The sequence below is a fragment of the Bison bison genome, unplaced genomic scaffold (assembly GCF_000754665.1).
Source record: "Bison bison bison isolate TAMUID 2011002044 unplaced genomic scaffold, Bison_UMD1.0 scf7180017864039, whole genome shotgun sequence".
Lineage (NCBI taxonomy): Eukaryota > Metazoa > Chordata > Mammalia > Artiodactyla > Bovidae > Bison > Bison bison.
In genome coordinates, this window is record NW_011494611.1 from 678,667 (window position 1) to 697,307 (window position 18,641).

Sequence of the window (18,641 nt, forward strand, 5' to 3'; positions counted from 1 at the left end):
CCAGCTCTAGGAGACATATTGACTGCCACGGGGAAGCTGGCCTGATGGGAAATGTCACAAGTAAAAGTGAAACACGGAGAGGCAGGCTTTTCTCTGACGGGTCGTATGTTATTGACACACACAGCCTGCCCAGAATTTCCCCAAGACAACTGGAGATGGACCTGAAACTTGGGGCTCCCAACCAAACTTTCCTCTTCCCAGTTATTCCTGACAGGTGTTGACAACCAGGGCTGGACACACGTGGGAGGCTCAGGGATTAGGAATTGGAGGGGTGATCAGGGTGAGACTGACATTACCGATCAGTTACAACCGACTGAGCACTTCTGCTACGTGATCTCATTTATCCTCACACAGTACTCTTAGCAAGGCGACAACTTGTATTTGAAAGCAGAGATTTAGAGAGGCAAGTGACTTGACCAAGTTTTCTGGTTAATAAAAGACAAGAGTTTAAAGCTGGTTTTGTGTAACTACAAAGACGGCTGTGGTTTTTAGTGGAAAGTTGGCTATACCTGCTTAGCAGAGACTCTGTTTTCTGTTCTGAGACAGCCAAACCCCAAATCTCCTATCTATAGAAAGAAAGCAATTGCTCCTGCCTTTCAGGGTGATGAGAAGATGAAATGAAACATGTGGATGGGTAGTATTCAGGAAAATGCTACCAGTTTCCTTGATGCTCTTCCCTCCCTCCCATCTTTCCTTCTCTCTCCTTCATCTCCCCCTCCTCCGAATCCCTGTCTTTAGCAGCAGCTCTGAAAGGATCACAGGAGTTGCATGAGAACCTCCATTCATTCGGGGCTTCCCAGGTGATGCTAGTGGTAAAGAACCCACCTTCCAATGCAGGAGATGTAAGAGATGTGGGTTCGATCCCTGGGTTGGGAAGATGCCCTAGAGGAGAGCATGGCAACCCACTCCAGTATTCTTGCCTGGAGAATCACCACGGACAGAGGAGCCTGGTGGACTACAGTCCATAGGGTTGCAAAGAGTCAGACATGACTGAAGTGACTTAGGACACACACACTCTATTCATTCAACAAGCCTCTATTTAGTGCTTACTATGTGCCAGCTACTCTTGCCTATGTCGAGACAAGGCAATGAACAAAACAAACCCCAAACCCTGCCCTCTTGGAGGCTATATTTTAGTGGGATACGGAGAAGTTACCTTTTTAAAAAAGCAAACTATTTGGTGTGTAGAAGGTGGAAAGAACTATGGAGAGAAATAAAACAGGAAAAAGAAGAAAGAAGAGAGCATATGTAGGCTCCTCTGCTGCTGCTTTCCCTGCTCACTTGCCTCTTCCTCCTCCCATATCTGTGTGAGTCACTTGAGGAGCCCAAGACAACTTAGGGTCTGTAAGCCATAAAGAGGCCACCACGTGACGAACTGGGGCACTGTACACCACAGATATCTCTACATCGAGTAGAAAGAATAAAGCGTGTGGAAGAGGGACTCATTTGGTTTCTACAGAAGCAGAGACGGCTCCAGCACACCAAAGATTGTAAATTGCATTATTGTTATTATTTTTGTGTGTGTGGTCTTGTGATGAAGGCCGTGTTGGAGTGCCTGGGTTTAGCAAGAGCTTAGCGGGGACTGGGAGCCACAAAAGATAAGGGGAGCATACCCTCTCTAAATTTCCCAGGAAGGATAAAACGCCTCTGGACAAAGGGTCGAGATGCTTCACAAGTACACCCTGTCAGCTATGCAAACCCTAGACTGTGAAGTGGACGTTGTGGTTCTCTGGTGGTGAGCTAACAGAAAAATCGTAAAAGGTTAATCAAGAGAGAAAACGCAGACTAGAAATGTACATTCTTTGAGAGGGTAAATAGGAGTTAGCTGAGCACTGCGGTCAGAAGAACAATGCTAACACAAGAACTGGCGATTCAGGACCATGGACATGCCCCACACCACGGCAGACCCTCAAGTGTGCAGAATCAGCATTTCCAGGCCCTAGCTGTGGCCCCCACCCTGCAGCCTCCATGCGGCTCTGAGGAAAGCAGGGTAGGACGCAGCTGTCCATGTCCTTCCCTCGTGCCCTTGGCCCTGACCTCTATACGCTGAAGGACGCCTACTGCACCCGCAGCTGTTTCCTGCTGGAGGTCTTTCGCTCTGATCAGGGGTGTTTGGTCCGCACGCAGGGCAGGCTCACAGTGCTGAGGTGTCAGTGCTCATAGAAGCAGAGCCCAAACCAGTGAAGGGGCTGGTGCATTAACACAACAACTGCCCCAGTTACAGGAACTCAGAGGAATAATCCCGCCCTGTCTCCCATGCTTTCCCAGAGGGACTGAGTCCAGCTGTCCCCAGGGGTAGTGGCTTAGAGAAGCCCTGATGCTTCTGTCACATCCACACCTTCCTCTGTTTCTTGGGGGAACATGACTCTGCACATGCGGTGAAGGCATTTCTGAGCCTGGAGCCCCTGGCTGAGGGTAAGAATGCTGAGGGCAGAGACTAGGCTTCAGAGAGTGATGTGTCACTGAACTGTTGTTTGTTCATCTTTTAAAGTCAAGGAAACAAATCTTGCTCAGACTGTCTACAAATGTGGCTAAGGAAATTTCAATCTCCACTGAGTATTAAAATGATTACAAATGTACTAACAAAAGAAATATATCTACTTTTATTATTTTGCTGTAAAGAGTGCCCAGAAGATCACATTTCTTTGAGAATACCTTTAAGGCTGAAACTAACCTAGAGTAGAATCAAAGGAGGGAAATGACATGAGATCTAGGTCTGTTTTCTTAATGCCTTGTCGACTGAGCTGGCATCGCCCACATCCTAAGGGCTGGGACTGCAACTTGTTCATTCTTTTATTCCCAGAACCTACCCTAGTGCCAAGCATACACACAGGCATGCATGCTAAGTCGCTTCAGTCGTGTCTGACTCTGTGTGACCCCATGGACAGCAGCCCACCAGGCTCCTCTGTTCATGGGATTCCCCAGGGAAGAATACTAGAGTGGGTTGCCACTTCCTTCTCCAGCCAAGCATACAGGAAGTCCTAAATTTCCATTTGTTGAATGCATACTGCTGTTGTTTAGCCACTCAGTGGTATCCGACTCTGTGACTCCATGGTCTATAGCCCCACAGGCTCCTCTGTCCAAGGGGATTTCTAGGTGAGAACACTGAAGCAGGTTGCCATTTCCTTCTCCATGGGATCTTCCCAACCCAGGGATTGAACCTGCATCTCCTTCAAGTCTCCTGCAATGTAGGCAGATTCTTTACCACTGAGCTCCCGTGACCTTGGACAAGTCACCTGACTTCTCTGGCCCTAGACCAAAGCCATCTTTAAGTTCTTGTCCAGTTCTAATATTTTAGGATGTGGAGGGATATTGGCCACAGAATTAAGAAAGTAAAAACACAGCTAGCTGGACTGGGATAAGGACAAATCACATTTGTAGAGTCCACGAGGTAGGTATAGGAAGAATGACTGGCCCCATCTCCCTGATCCTTCTAGTCACCCAATTTGTCCTTAATCTCATTTTGCAGGTGGGAACACTGAGTCCCGAGTGGAAAAGTGAGCTTCTCAAACTATAGCTGGCACTCACTCCAGGTGTGTCTGACTCCTGAGTGCTCTCTTGACCACACTACAGAGCTTTTACCCAAGTGCATGGCCATAGAAGAACTGCTATCTAGAGGAAAACCTCACGGAACCAGAAACATGAATGCGTGGAGTATCTCAAAAGCAAAACCAGTCATATGATTTCACCACCCCTCCTGTCCCCACTGTCCAGAATGGTGTCTCTCACTTCCAAATTTCTTTACTGAAAGGCCCCACATGTTAGCTCAGAGGAGAAGAAGAATGTGTTCAGATGCAGTCACAGTAAGGGATAACGAATGGATACTGTCCTAAGAGACAGAAAAGAGCCTGGAATGTTGGACACCTGCCATAACAGAGGGGCTGGGAATGTGCAAGTCAGATGATTTCACAAGATTGCTGGGAATGGCACGCCTAGCAAGAGAGCACCTCTTCTAGGGTCAGGACCCCTGGGTCACTTTCTGGCCCCAGTGCTCATGGCAATGCATACATGACCTTGCATGAATTCTTCCTCTCTTGGACCTCAGTTTCTGCATGGCAAAATGAAATGATGACTTCTGGCTTCTCCCAGCTCTGGCTGGAGAAGCTCCAATACTTCGGCCACTTGATGCAAAGAGCCGACTCACTGGAAAAGACCTCGATGCTGGGAAAGATTGAGAGCAGAAGGAGGAGGGGGCAAGAGAGGATGAGATGGTTGGATGGTATCACCATCAATGGACATGAGTTTGAGCAAAGTCCAGGCGATAGTGAAGGACAGGGAAGCCTGGCGTGCTGCAGTTCATGGGTTCGCAAAGAGTCAGACAGGACTTAGCGACTGAACAGCAACAACTAGGTTGAGAGGCACGGTTCAGAAAAGGTCAAAGGAATTCTGGAGCAGCAGCTAAAAACCCTGAGGTGAGAATACCCTTGACTTTTGAAACCTGAGCACTGTTCAGAGTGAGGTGAAGGTGGAGGTGGGGGATGAGGGAGACAGAAGAATTATCTAAGAGAGAAAAGAAATCTACTGCTTCCTCTTATCACTGCTCACATCTAAAGACTTCGTCATTAGCATCTGTGTGATCTTGAACAGGTTTTCTTTTCCACAGTGCTCCTCTGTCCCCAGGAAGGATTGGGTAGCGTTTTACCATTAACCACTACTGGAGTAGGAAATGGCAACCCACTTCAGTATTCTTGCCTGGAGAATTCCATGGACAGTATAGTCCATGGGGTGGCAAAGAGTCAGACACGACTGAGCACTAACACTTACCATTAACACCTAGTGGGGGCTGGGACCCAATGACATTCTAGACCCTGCCATCTCCAGAGCACTAGGATGATAAGATGAGGAGAGTAGCCTGCACTTAGGAGTGATCTGAGAAGTCCTCTTTGGTAGTGACCCTGTTTTTGTGGGAAAGATGCCTTGATGAGACCCTTAGGATAAAGTTGAATCCTCCAGGTCTGGCTATCTGCTTCTGAGAAAGATGAAAGGGTCTCTGCCTGAGAGAGGAGAGGGGATGTGAAAATCCTACAGGGAGAAAAATCAGGACAGGACTCTGAGGGAGAGGGTAAGTGGCGAGGAAGAGAGTGAGGGGCTGGCAGGAAGGTTAACCGCTGGGCACTGAAGGACATGGCCATTCCGCTCATATGCTCCATGGTATTGAGTATCTTCTGGAAACCAGTGACTAGACTGAGTTTAAATCTCGGACCTTAGATAGAAGTAGACAGTGGGCCTCTTGGAAAGACTTTTTTTTTTTTTGGCTGAGCTGCATGGCATATGGAATCTTAGTTCCCTGACCAGGGACCAAACCCACACCCCCTGCAGTGGAAGCATGGAGTCTAAGCCAATGGACCACCAGGGAAGTCCCTGGAAAGATCTTTGTGGGATGAGGGCACGCTTGCTTTAGAAGCCCATCTCCAGAATCAACATCCAGTGCACCTCACGTGGTTGAGTTGAAATTGACAAGGTCAGGGGTGCAACGATGCGTTTTTAGCCATTGAGTTAAACATTTATGATTCTGAGACTGAGGCCCTTTCTCTTAAACTTGAGGACTTTCCCTCGTGCATGTGCGGGTGCAGTGGGTGCTCTAGTACTCATGTGATAAAGGGCCCTGGCAGGAATGACTCCAGAGCTGTGGGCCTGCAGGGTATCTTGTGGACACCTCGATGAAGGCTCAGAACTTACGGGGAAGTCAGGATATTCGAGAAAAGTTCGCCCGGATTCTAAGGGACTGGTGTGTTTGTGGTGCTATTCACACCCGTGTTACACTGGTCTCAGGGCCACACTCAGTGCTTCTCCTGGGTGGAAGCTTCTGGTCCAAGCACATTAACCTCTAGGTCCTGAGTGGAATGTGGAGGATGGAGCAAGTCTCCACAGGTCCCAGGACTAAGGCCTCCATGGGATAAAGAGGTCAGGGGCCAGTAGGGCAGCCACTGCCCAATTCTCACGAGAGTGCCTCTTGGAGATGAGTATTTACTAAGTACTTACTCTGGTTTTGGCAATTTTATTCATACCATCTCTTTTAATCCTCACTATGACCCTTCAACATGGACGCTTTTACAACCAGTTTACGAATGAGAGTACTGAGGCTCAAGGATGTGAAATTGCTCTTCTAGGATCTACTAATATCTCCCAATGTGAAGTTCATCTCCTGAGACCAGACAGCTGGGGCAGAACCAAGAGCTCTATCCCTCTCTGTCTGATGAAAGCTCACACTCCTTTTGCTTAAATCTTGCTGTGGGGAAGGAAAAACAAAGGGTGTAAAGGGAACCAAACAAGAAATGGGGGAAAATTTTGTTTTGATCACCCCTAGTTAAGAATCTTCCTGCAGTGCAGGAGACCCGGGTTCAATCTCTGGGTTGGGAAAATTCCCTGCAGAAGGGAATGGCAACTCACTCTAGCATTCTTGCCTGGACAATTTCATGGACAGAGGAGCCTGGTGGGCTACAGTCCATGGGGTCACAAAGAGTCGGACACGACTGAGGGACTAACACTTTCACGTTGGCCTTCCCTGGTGGCCCAGATGGTAAAGAACCTGCCTGCCAATGCAGGAGACATTAGAGATGCAGGTTCGGTCCCTGGGTTGGGAAGATCCCCTGGAGAAGGGAATGGCTATCCACTCCAGTATTCCTGTCTGGAGAATTCCATGGGCAGAGAGCCTGGCAGGCTATATAGTCCATGGAGTCACAAAGAGTTGGACATGACTGAGCGACTAACATTTTCACTTTATCTTTTGGCTTAAGAAGCAAGGAACTATTAACAAGTTCAAGAGAGACGACCAGGACCTCTGCCCAGCCTTTGCTGGCAGCAGACCCAAGCCAAAGCATTGGGCCTGGAATCTGAGCATCCAATAATGCTGGGAACCAAGGGCATGGTATGGCAGTGGGTCCTAGTGGGTCACTGCGGCCACTGGAGAGGTGCTGCCCTGTATTCTCAAGGGACGAGCAAAGTGGGGATCAACACCATCAAAATGACAGTCCTTCTAGGGTCACACCTCCACACTGAGGGCACCCCTCCACCACAGTCGGCAAAGAAGCAATGAAGGACAATCACTTGGATTAAGGATTACTACTGCAACCCTCATTGTGGCTAATAATCAATGCTGATTTATACACCTCCCTTATACACCTCCCTTTCCCAAGGACCTCTGACTCAGAGAGGAAGTGTGATGTCCTAGTCTGGAGTTATTAATAAGCCCCGTGTCTGAGCAGATGGGGCCAGGGACAGGCTCAGATAAGGTGGAGAGTTTGCAATTTCCACTTGTCTCTTTATCCCTCTCAGATCTCAATCTCTAGGGCAGCTCAAATAAAATGTCTATAACTTTTACACTCAAATCTTCTTGGCTAAAACTATGAAGGGACTTTGGTTTGATGCAAAGAGCCAACTTATTGGAAAAGACATTGGTGCTGGGAAAGACTGAGGGCAAGAGAATAAGGGGGAGGCAGGATGAGACAGTTGGATAGCATCACCAACTCAATGGATGTGAGTCTGAGCAAGCTCTGGGAGTTGGTGATGGACAGGGAAGCCTGGCGTGCTGCAGTCCACAGGGTTGCAAAGAGTCAGACACGACTGAGCAGCTGAACAATAGGAAAGGATGTATTCCAGAAGTGTTTTCTGCTTCTCTTCTGGGGAAGTTTAGTGAGATATCTGGGTATTTCATTCATTTATTAAAAGAAACATTTTCTGTGGTTTTACTTTCATTGATTCATTCAGCTGCCCAGTCTATACACTTTATTGAGTCTTACTATGTGTAGTAATCTTTCGAAGTTCTAAATCTTCTTGAAAACTTGGAGACACTATCAACCCTCTCCAATCATCCAAATGCCTGGAACTCATGAATTTGTAATATGACATCTAAGTGAAAGTGAAATTGAAGTTGCTCAGTCATGTCTGAGTCTTTGCAACCTCATGGACTGCAGCCTACCAGGCTCCTCCATCCATGGAATTCTCCAGGCAAGAATACTGGAGTGGGCTACCATTTCCTTCTCCAATATGACATCTAAGTTGAAGGGAATTTATAGACCTCCCTCCAAACCCCCACACAACACACAGAAGTCTGCTCATTCCCACTCTATAGCATGACGGATCCCAAGGTAGGACCCACGCTTAGTGAGATATCATTTTGGTTATCTGATGTAGGGGCAATGTTTCCTCTGATAAACCAAGCAAAGGAAAGTCCTGGCACCTTTGAGAACTGGGTATAATGCCTAAACCTAACACTCAACTAGAAGCCAAGACTGTCGTTCTGATGCTGCTGCTAACTTGCTCTGTGATTCTGTGCAAGTTCCTGCCTTCCTATCACTGGACCTCAGTTTCATCATCTTTCCGATAATCAGTTACTCCTGCCGAGTTGAAAGAGCCCTTTTGGTCTTGAGAGTCCGGGTCACCCAGGTCAGCCTCTCACTCATTTCCAACATGAGTCCTCTTCTCCAGTTTGCCAGACTATGTCTTCTTGCCTGAATATCCCAGCACCTGGCCCAGGAGGTGCCCATTAGCTCTTCCCTCCTAGGGTGAGTCCCCTTGGAGCTAGCCCCTTCCTAAGGGGCAGCAGTGGGCTTTGGAGAAAGACAGATCTGGGTCCCGTGGTGGAGCCCTCCAGGAAAAGCATGGCCTTGGACAAGTTCTTTCAACTCTGAACCTTGAGTTTCTCCTCCGTGAAAATCAAAGTAATAATAATACTTTCCTCTTAGACTTACTGGACTCTCACCCCACCCAATGAACTAGTCACATCGGTTCCACATGCTATTTTCTTAGAATCTTCTCTTTCCTTCTACTTTCCCTCCCTTCCTGCTTTTCTCTTTCCTATTTTGCCAGACTTGGAAGATCTTAGAGACACCATTGGAGAAGGCAATGGCACCCCACTCCAGTACTCTTGCCTGGAAAATCCCATGGATGGAGGAGCCTGGTAGGCTGCAGTCCATGGGGTCGATAAGAGTCAGACACAACTGAGCTACTTCACTTTCACTTTTCACTTTCATGCATTGGAGAAGGAAATGGCAACCCACTCCAGTGTTCTTGCCTGGAGAATCCCAGGGACGGGGAGCCTGGTGGGCTGCCGTCTATGGGGTCACACAGAGTTGGACATGACTGAAGCGACACAGCAGCAGCAGTAGAGACGCCACGCTTGTCCACACTCTACTCTCTCCCCAGCTGCACAACACGGCAGTTTGCATGGATGGGCTGCACGGAACAGGTGGGAGGGATCAGAAGCAAAGACAACACGCTGTCCAAGCCCTGGTGCTGAGTCCCCGCAGGAGGACCTGGAAGCGGCCGCTGGGTCTCGTACCTTTCAGCTGCGCCGGGTGGCGGCACTGGAAGGAGCACTTGCTGCCAAAGGTGGTGCCCTCAAGGCAGGAGAACGAGGCGGCGTAGACGTGGTGCTGATCCGGGACACCGCAGTCCACTGGCTCGCACGCCACCTGCTTGTTCCACTTGCCCTCCTTGCAGGTCACCGTGACGCTGGGTCCTGTCTGGAAGACGGAGGTGGGCACTGTGAGATGCGGCGGGTGGAAACCCACCCATGGGGAAAACCCTTCTCCCCTGGGCTACGGCACTCGGAGATCCATGCTCGACATTTAGCTCCCTTTCCGGGATCCCAGCAACTGTTTGAAAGAGGTACTTCAGTTCCCACTTTACAGCTGCCGAAACTGAGGCTCGGAAACATTAAGTGACTAGCTCCAAGTTTCATAGCTGGACAAAGGCTAAGTGGGAATTGAGCCCAAAGACACAGCTCTGCAGGGCTGTCTGGAGAGTCTCCCAGATAGATAGTGTTGCTGCGAATCTTAAGGCTCAGACTTCTCAGGGCCAGAGGACTTCTTTCATGAAATAGCCTCTGAAACACAGCACAAGAGTGGGACGCTGGATGTTAACGTTTTTATCTTTTCCTGGCCCTGGAGGAGCAGAGGGGATTGTGCTTGGCACAGAGTGGGCATCGCCCTGGGGGGATGGGAGAACAGGATTTAGTTCTGGGTGCTGTGAGATCGTGGGCAAGTCCCTTTCCTCACTTGAGCTATCCTTTTGGCATCGAAGCCAAGCGTTGCTCTAAGAGCCACTCCCTGCTCCAACATATGATGCTTCAACATCTGGGAGAGGTGGGCGTGAAGAAGGAAGGAGGCTAGGCAAACGAAAGGGTTGACAGGGATTCGACACAAATTAGAAGACAGCACGGCTGGGGGTAAGAGGGCAAGTTCAGGCTGCAGGGCCAAGGCAGGGTCCGTCCATGGTAGTCCAGCCCTGGGGGCCTCCATTCAAGGAGGAAGCCGCCACATCCCAGGCGTTCGGGGATGCCAGATATTGAGCTGGGATTTTAAAAGCATGGGACAATGTTCCCCTCTTCAGTGCCCATTAAAGGGATGAAAGGTCCCTTACTGCCAAAGCCAGCTTAATTGCTTTCACAGGAGTTCAGACCTGCCGTGTCTGACATACGGAAGCAGATGTCTAAGCAACTGAGGGCCCGGAAGCTCCTTGGTGGGACTCTTTGCAAGTCCAGAAGCTCTGTGCAAACAGGCATTCCCAGCAATAAGGAATGTGCCCTTGCCCCCAGAGCATGAAGGGGGAGTCTGTTGGCAGGGTCCCACAGGAGGCTGCACATGCAATCCCCAAATTTCAGGGCTTAATTCCCTGTTCCTACCCGCACCCACCTGAGATCCCACAGCCACACTGGCTGAAAGCACCATTACAGCACATCTAAGTCCACCTGAGGCCGCTATCCTCCAGCAGGACTCAGCCTCTTCCCAAGGCTCCCCTGTGGCTGGACTCCAAGCCACACCCATGTGAGCCGCTGGAAGGACCTTCATCACCCATGATCTGACCACGTCACTTCCTTCAACAGCTCCCTGCTGCCCTAAAGAGGACCCTCCTACTCCCTGACCAAGCTAACAGGGCCATGCACCAGCACACCTTGCTTGCCTCTTCAGCCTCACTGCTTGGGGAAGTTCAGTAAAACAAACGTCTGTCTGTGGCACCCTCCTTCTCACTAACGGGCATCCACATATTCCTGTCCATGCCCAGAGCTTGCCTCCTTCCCTCCCTGCAATGTGCGACCCTCTACCTATCTCTCCAGTTTTCAGTTTTCATGTCACCTCTTCCAGGGAGCTTTCCTTGACTGCCCCTGTGCTTCCAGAACACCCTGCACTTCCCTTCACAATGTTTATCACACGGTACGGCCATTACTCACGCATCGTCTGCTCCTGGTCACTAGTCACTAAGCTCCTTAAGAGGAGGAACTAGGCTCATCTTAGTGACTTTTTTCTCTAGCACCTAGTACAGCATACCTGGTGACTCAGATAGTAAAGAATCTGCCTGTAGTGCGGGAGACCTGGGTTCAATCCCTGGGTTGGGAGGATCCCTTGGAGAAGGGAAGAAGTATTCTTGCCTGGAGAATCCCCATGGAAAAAGGAGCCTTGCGGGCTGCAGTCCATGGAGTCACAAAGAGTTGGACACGACTGAGCGGCTAAGCACACACAGTACAGCATCTGGCTCCCAATGCACAGAGGTTTGAATAAATGAATGAGCATTGCATTGAAGGGGGCTCACCTCTTCTGAAACCAGCCCACTCAATTGTAGCAGGGTTCTGACTGTGAGGGTTTCAGTCCAAAAGTCATGCTCAGCCCATGGTTTTCCAGATTTTCAACCTACACGGGGGACGCTGGTACCTGTGGTATGAATCACTACTCTGCACAGGAACCATTGTCTCAGAAATCCCAGACTGAGGCGGTCTTTCACTCAATCCACACCTCTTTACTGAGCACCTACTATGCGGCAGCAGTGCTTCAAATGCTAGGATTCAGCAGAGGACAGGTTCAACAGCCGCTCAGCCTTTCGTGGGCTGGAGAGGGACTCTGAGCCCGGCATCCACACACACCTGGCTTTTGATGAGCTCGTCATCCCGCTGTATCTGGAGCACGTAGCCTGTCCGGCAGCGCACAGCGCACTGGGCTCCGTGGTAGCCGTCACTGCTGGAGCAGTTGAGCGAAGCGTTCTCCACAGCCAGCTTTGGGCAGTCCGCGGCCTCGCATGCGAAGTGCACACAGCTGAGGAGAAAAAGAACAAGAGGGTGAGGGGGCGCTTTCTTGCAGGACCGATGCACTCCAGCCGGAAGACAAAGGCTAGTGGGCTTCCGCTCCAAATTTCAGGAGGCTGACACGGGAGACACACAGAGCGGACAAGACTCTGGAGGAGCAGTGGCCAAAGTTTATCACTAAGAGCACAGTTTATGGAAACAGACAAAGCAGGGCCCAAGTCCTACATCTTGAAAACCTTACAAATGACGGATCTGCAAATGCTGTAGAACCTTCATTTTTCCGTCTGCAAAACGGGAATTATTATGATTACAGCAAGTGCTTGTTGAATCTCTCATCTGCCAGGCACTGAGCTGAATGAAAGCCTTTTCACATTTTATAACAGCACTCACTTCTGGGGCTCGTTGTGAGAATTAAATCAGACAGTTGAGCCAAAGCATGGAGTGGAATTCCTGGCACATAAGGACACTAAGGTATGGGTAAATCTATGCTCTATTACCTACAAGCTGTCTAACTTAGGGCAAGGCCCATCTCCTCTCTGAGTGTCAGTGCACTCCCAGATTCGGCTAACCCACAGCTCCATAAGATTCAACTGCGGTCCTGAAGGTGGAAGTCTTTTATAAACTAAAGTGACTTCAGAACGGTTAATAAAGTTGTGCAGAGATCGCACCATGCATCTTGCTGTGGCTGCTGTTGGCACCTTCCTGCCAATCGGAGTTCACGTGTTCAAGTCTGAGCTCCATGAAAGAGTCTACAGGAAGCTTTCTCGTGTCCCCAGGCAAGCTCCCTTGCAGCACTGGGCCCTCCTTTCTCTCACGCCCTGGCCTCTTGTTCCATGCATTGATCACAGGCCTGGGGTGCCTGCCATGTGCCGGAATGCATGCTAACCCTTCAGGAAAGGGAAACAACAGAAAACCCCCACGCTTACATGATCTTTCCCCATATATTACCGTCACGCAGACGCTTAATAACATTAGCGACCATTCACCGATTGCTTATATACATGAGCTCACCCATCCTCACGGCGACCTATGAGCTAAGTGTTACTCATTTTACTGTTGGAAAGTCGGGGAGCGGCGATATCGAGTTACTTGTTTAAGTTCCCATCCAGATGTGTGACTCCAAAGTCCTCATTATTAACCTCACCCCACACCTGGACTGGAACTTCCCTGAGGGTAGAGATAATGCCTGTTTCATTTCGGAGTACTTCGCATTGCCAAAGAAAATGCCTGGGATGAAATAGATGTCTCCTAACTAGCAAGGAACAAACGGTGGCAGTGTCTTGCAACAGCTCTTAAGTGCTCTTCAAACTTCAGGATATTGAATTTGAAGGTTGCTAGGAGGCAGTTCTCTCTAATGCTGCCCCTCTGGCCCTGTCTACCCCAACTCCTGGTGTATGACATATACAGATAGCTGGGGTTGCCATTCAGAGCCTTAAAGTGTTTGTTTTCCTGTTTCTATCAAGGACATGCAGAGCGGGGTGGGGGTCAAACCAACTTAAGAAGGAACTCTCAACTTTTTGCTTGGTGTTGGTTTCAGGACACCCCACACTGAGGGTTTTATAGGAATGCGGTTATTCATCCCTGGTCTGTATCCCCTGCTCAAAAGTGCAGTGAGAAAGTGGGATAACTGAGTGGGGGAGTGAGGAACAAACATCTCCAGCACTTAGCACAAACAAACTCACTTTTAAAATACTGGGACAAAGGCAAGTGTTCGACTCAGGTCTCAGACCCACACTGATGTACGCTTTGTGGCTTCCATATACCCGCCTCCCCTTTACAAGCGCAGGATGAGCTCAGATGAAGTGACACTCGCTGAGACTTTCTGATGCCCTGCCCTTTTTCCTGCTCTGACAGTCTCTGCGCTGTGCCACCCGGAAGACTGTAGCTGTGGAGTCAACATGAGGTCTTTGACACCAAACAATGCATCTGTTCACGTTGTGTAAGAGCTGGGGGAAACAGCCACATGGTTCCAATTTAAATAGATTTAAGTCCGTAAGCTACCAGCCTCTAAGCAGGTCTTCTGACCTTTGCCTTACAGTTTGACCGTTCTCCCTCTGCACACCCAGGAGGCCCCGGTTCTCCCATCTGATGACGGACCGTGGGGCCTCTGGGAACCCTTTTTGAAAGACAAGGGCTCTGGGCTTCTCTGCGCTGTGTGGCCATTAAGGTAAAAAAAAATGCTCTCCCTCCTTCTGTGCACATTAAGGTTCTCCATCGTAGGAAAAGGAGAAACTAAAAAACTTGATTTCCTCTAACAGAAAGGACCTACAGCTTAGCAGGTGGGCAGATCTAGGCTCCAGCCCAGGCTCGCCATTTATCTTGGAAAGTCATGTAACAACCTGAGCCTCAGTTTCCTCCTCTGTTGAGTGGAGGCCATAAAGTGACCCATCTCTCAAGACTGTCAAAACAAGATGACGTGTTATCTATTCAAGACACCTGCCTGGGGATCTCACTGCATGGCGGACACCAGTGTAAATGCTCTGGGTTTGAGGAGGGAGGGCACGTGCCAAAGGCAAGTCATGAATAGGCCAGTTTTAGACGGGAAAGCGCATACAGTAGGGGCACTAACCCAGGTGAATCTACAGAGGGCACCACCTGGGGGAGGGGTTGGCGGGACACTCTGCACAGAGGGGTCGGGGAAGCCTCCTCCAGGGACACCTGAGCTGAGACTCGGATGACACGAAGGGGATCAGCCACGTGAAGGTTTGGTGCAGAGGGAATTCCAGGCAGAGCGAAGGGCACGTGCAAAGGTCCAGGACAGGTTGGAGCTCCGCCTGTTTGCAGAACAGAAAGGCCCATGCATAGACATGCTATGGAAACTACGATGCACCACGAGAAGGGCGTCCCTCTCCTCTGGCTCCTCCTACTACAGAAGGAAAACATCCCCTATTCACATGGGCTGCCTGACCAAAAAAAGTCTTTGTTCAAATGGGGAGAGCTGATGATCAGCCACCTTTCTCCATTACAGGACTTCTCAGAACCTTGAATTCTAACACATATGCTGGGTTTCCAGAAGGGACTAATGCATGCATAACTTCCCGAGCTCTGACAGCCTTTCCCCGTGGCACGTTTCTTAGGACTAGGGTCCTCTGGAATGTATCTTAGGGAATGCGGCCTCCCTGCATTTCAGGACATTCGTCTGCACCTGGCTTATAGGCTTGAGGACAGGAAAGAAAGGGGATGAGGAAGCACTACGCCCCAGGTATTGGCAGCTGTGTTTTACCTACATCATCTTATCCGCATCCTCATTGTAATTCCATGAGGTAGGGTTATTATTCCCATTTGTGAGAAGAAGAGATTAAGTCTAAGCAAGTTTAAATCACTTGCCCAAAGGCACTTGGTGTGGACAGGATTCCGGTGTAGATCTGCCTCTCTGACCCTAAGTCCCTGCTCTTCCCTTCATTGTCCTGTTAGCTGAAAAGGGCTGTGTGAACACATTGCCCCAAAATGATAAACATCACCCCAGCGGCCCCTCCCAATAACTCCCTGACACAGCTCTGTCATTTCTGAAACACAAAAACAAAAATCAAAACAAGGAAAACAAAACAAAAGCCTCTGCCTTCATTAAAAGAGAAAAGGAGCGGGGAGGGATTTCACCAGCGATGGGCTATCATAAAATAACAAAAGAAGGGGGGAAAAGAAAAAGAAGCCACTTCTCAGAAGGGAGGAGAGTGATTGATCCCAATGGGGGAAGGGATATAGGTAATGTTACCAATAAAATTCGCACACCCGGGCAAAGGTACACGAGGCACCATCCCCGCCCTATGCAAAGATAATCAGGTACTTACGAACTGTCTTTTCTTCTTATACTTATGTAAGTTATTTACGTAGAGACTCAAGTTCATACAGAGGCAGATCCTTAAGGGATCTGACAGTCCTCCCATTGTCACCCCCCACAGTCAACTGAAAGGGCCCCCGATTGTGCATAACGTGGGATGCCTGTGTACCCCTCAACTGGGAGAGAGGAGGCCAGAGGTCAAAGGCCTGGTGAGGGCTCTGCTCCTGGCTCCCCCTTGACACATGGCTTAACTCCTGTGGTTGCTTAGCTGCAATTATGCCAGGGGGCAGTGGGGGCAGTAAACAGGCAGCTGCTTTATAAGTCTTTCTGAGCAGCTCGGCTGGGGACACCCAAAAAGACAGCACGCGCACACTGGAAAATGGAGGGGAAATGCTCTCGGCACGACTGCCACAGGGTCACTTGGGAAGTGAGACTGAGAAAGAGTCAGCAAGGTAGGACTCGTTTTTCTGCCCAGCAATGAGGCTACGCAGGAAGCGATCCCAACAGGCTCTTCTTCCCTGGAATTCTAGAAACGAGCCGGTGGTGTGGTGGGTGCGGCGTTGGGAGGCAGGGTCAGCAGCTACAGGGTCCGGCCGACCATCTGAATGGCCAGGTGAGCTGAGTGGGGGGTGGCCAGTGGGAGTCTCCCGTCCCAGGATCTGAGTGGGCCCAATGTTCCAAATCTTGTGATGTGTTTAAGAGTGGAATGGATTCTGGGCTTTACTCTGTACTCTCTTGATAGCTAACTGTTACAAGTAATTTAAAAACATGTCAAACAAGGGCCAAAAAAACCACAAGTTGCTGGGGCCTCTGGGACAGCTGTTTTGATACCTCTGATGATGGCGGGGGGTGGGGGAGCGTGGGGCAGGGGCGGGGAGAGCTTTGCCCTGGAAGTCCCAAGACCTGGATTCCAATGTCGTGTGGTTCTGCATCCTAACCCACTGGGGCGACTTTGGAAAATACTTTCCCTGCCTGGACCTTAGGTTTTCCATCCTCAAATAAGGGTAAGAACCCAAAGAATCTCTTCATGCCTCCTAGCTTCCAGGGGTCAAGTCAGGGTGTGGACAAAACCATGGAGATGTATAATTTCAGAGCCCGCTGGAAAGGGAACAAGTAGACTTTGATAATCCGACGTTTTGACAAGGATATGGAGGAACAGGGGTTCTGACAGGCAGGCCAGGGCTGGGGGGGCAGGTGGCGGTGGCTGGACAGCATCTTAGAGAACAGTCAGGCATATCCATACAGGTGATACGGGCGCGTGCTTAGGCGCAGAAGTTCCATTTGCAGGCATAGCCCCCAGGCTAGCTGTTCCCAATAGATGTTCCGTGAGGTGCTGATCCATTCGAGGGTGGGGACACTGGGTAGACCTGGGGACAACCTGAGGCCTGGGCCGTCCGGCCGTGAGAAGCTTCCTTCTGTGCTCCCAATCTTCCAGACAGATTCCTAGAGAGCCCCCAGTCAGGGCACAGACTCCAGGGTCTCTTGGTTCCAGCCTGTAGGCACCCACTCTGATGCCACCACTACCAATAACTACCAGACTAAGTTCACTCTGGCTGCAAGGAGTGAGTCTAGTCACACAAAGAATTTATTGTCCCCTTGGAAGGAAAGTTATGACCAACCTAGACAACATATTAAAAAGCAGAGACATTACTTTGTCAACAAAGGTCCATCTAGTTAAGGCTATGGTTTTTCCAGTGGTCATGTATGGATGTGAGAGTTGGACTATAAAGAAAGCTGAGTGCCAAAGAATTGATGCTTTTGAACTGTGGTGTTGGAGAAGACTCTTGAGAGTCCCTTGGACTGCAAGGAGATCCAAGCAGTCCATCCTAAAGGAGATCAGTCCTGGGTGTTCATTGGAAGGACTGATGTTGAAGCTGAAACTCCAATACTTTGGCCACCTGATGCAGAGAGCTGACTCATTGGAAAAGACCCTGATGCTGGGAAAGATTGAAGGCAGGAGGAGAAGGGGATGACAGAGGATGAGATGGTTGGATGGCATCACTGACTCAATGGACATGAGTTTGGGTAAGCTCTGGGAGTTGGTGATGGACAGGGGAGTCTGGCGTGCTGTGGTTCATGGGGTCGCAAAGAGTCGGACATGAATGAGCGACTCAACTGAACTGAACTGAAGGTTGGTCCTCTAAAGGCTAGCTGTCAATCAGAGCTGCCTCTCTCTGGGTGCTCCGACATGGAAAAAGTGGGAAAAGTTTGAGGTAGAGAAAGGAAGAGAATGCAACACATGAGAGGGAGGGGAGGAAGGGGGGAAGGAAAGAGGGGAGGGAAGGGAAGACGCCAAGTTTCTAAACACACGGCCCACTGAATGTTATACTAAACTGCTCAATCTCTGTGTAACTATAGGCTGGACAATGGCACGTGCGTGCGTGCGTGTGTGTGCGTCCAACCCCTGAAGCCTCAGCTCCTGACGGTCCCTTTTCTCACTGAAGAAGCCTCATAGCTTCCCCCCAACCATCACGAGGGCCCCCTTCCCTCCCGCTTCCCCTTCTTGGTGTGGAGCTGGAACTCAGCTAGAATTCCACCACTGAACCTCTCCTTTGGAACCGGATCCTGTTCTCCTGGGTCTCTGAATTTACTCCCAAGTTCCGCACGGGGACAGAGACCCTTGAATCTGGGTCAGAACACACACGGCTGGACTGATTTTGCCATGATGAGGTTTCTCCCCTGGCAGCTCACCAGCTATCACGTTGCCCTCAGGAGAAGAGAAAGAAAGCGAGGAGGGAAAAGAGGATGAGAGAGGAGAAAGGGGAAGAGATGGAGGAACAGGAAGGAGGAAAGAGAGCCAGAAGGAGAACAGATGGGAAGGAGATGGGAGTGGGGCTCTGAGTGGGG

At 49.9% G+C, this 18,641-nt stretch overlaps 1 protein-coding gene across 1 annotated transcript in view; it reads right to left on the minus strand.

The window, feature by feature from the left end:
• PAPPA (pregnancy-associated plasma protein A, pappalysin 1) overlaps positions 1-18,641 on the minus strand; it is a gene marked incomplete at its 5' end in the record, with an annotated part of 265,764 nt that overhangs the window by 55,525 nt on the left and 191,598 nt on the right. Inside the window, 2 exons of the mRNA XM_010835189.1 lie at positions 9,281-9,464; positions 11,858-12,026. Coding sequence (XP_010833491.1) covers positions 9,281-9,464; positions 11,858-12,026 — 353 coding nt within the window. The remainder of the gene's footprint in view (positions 1-9,280; positions 9,465-11,857; positions 12,027-18,641) is intronic.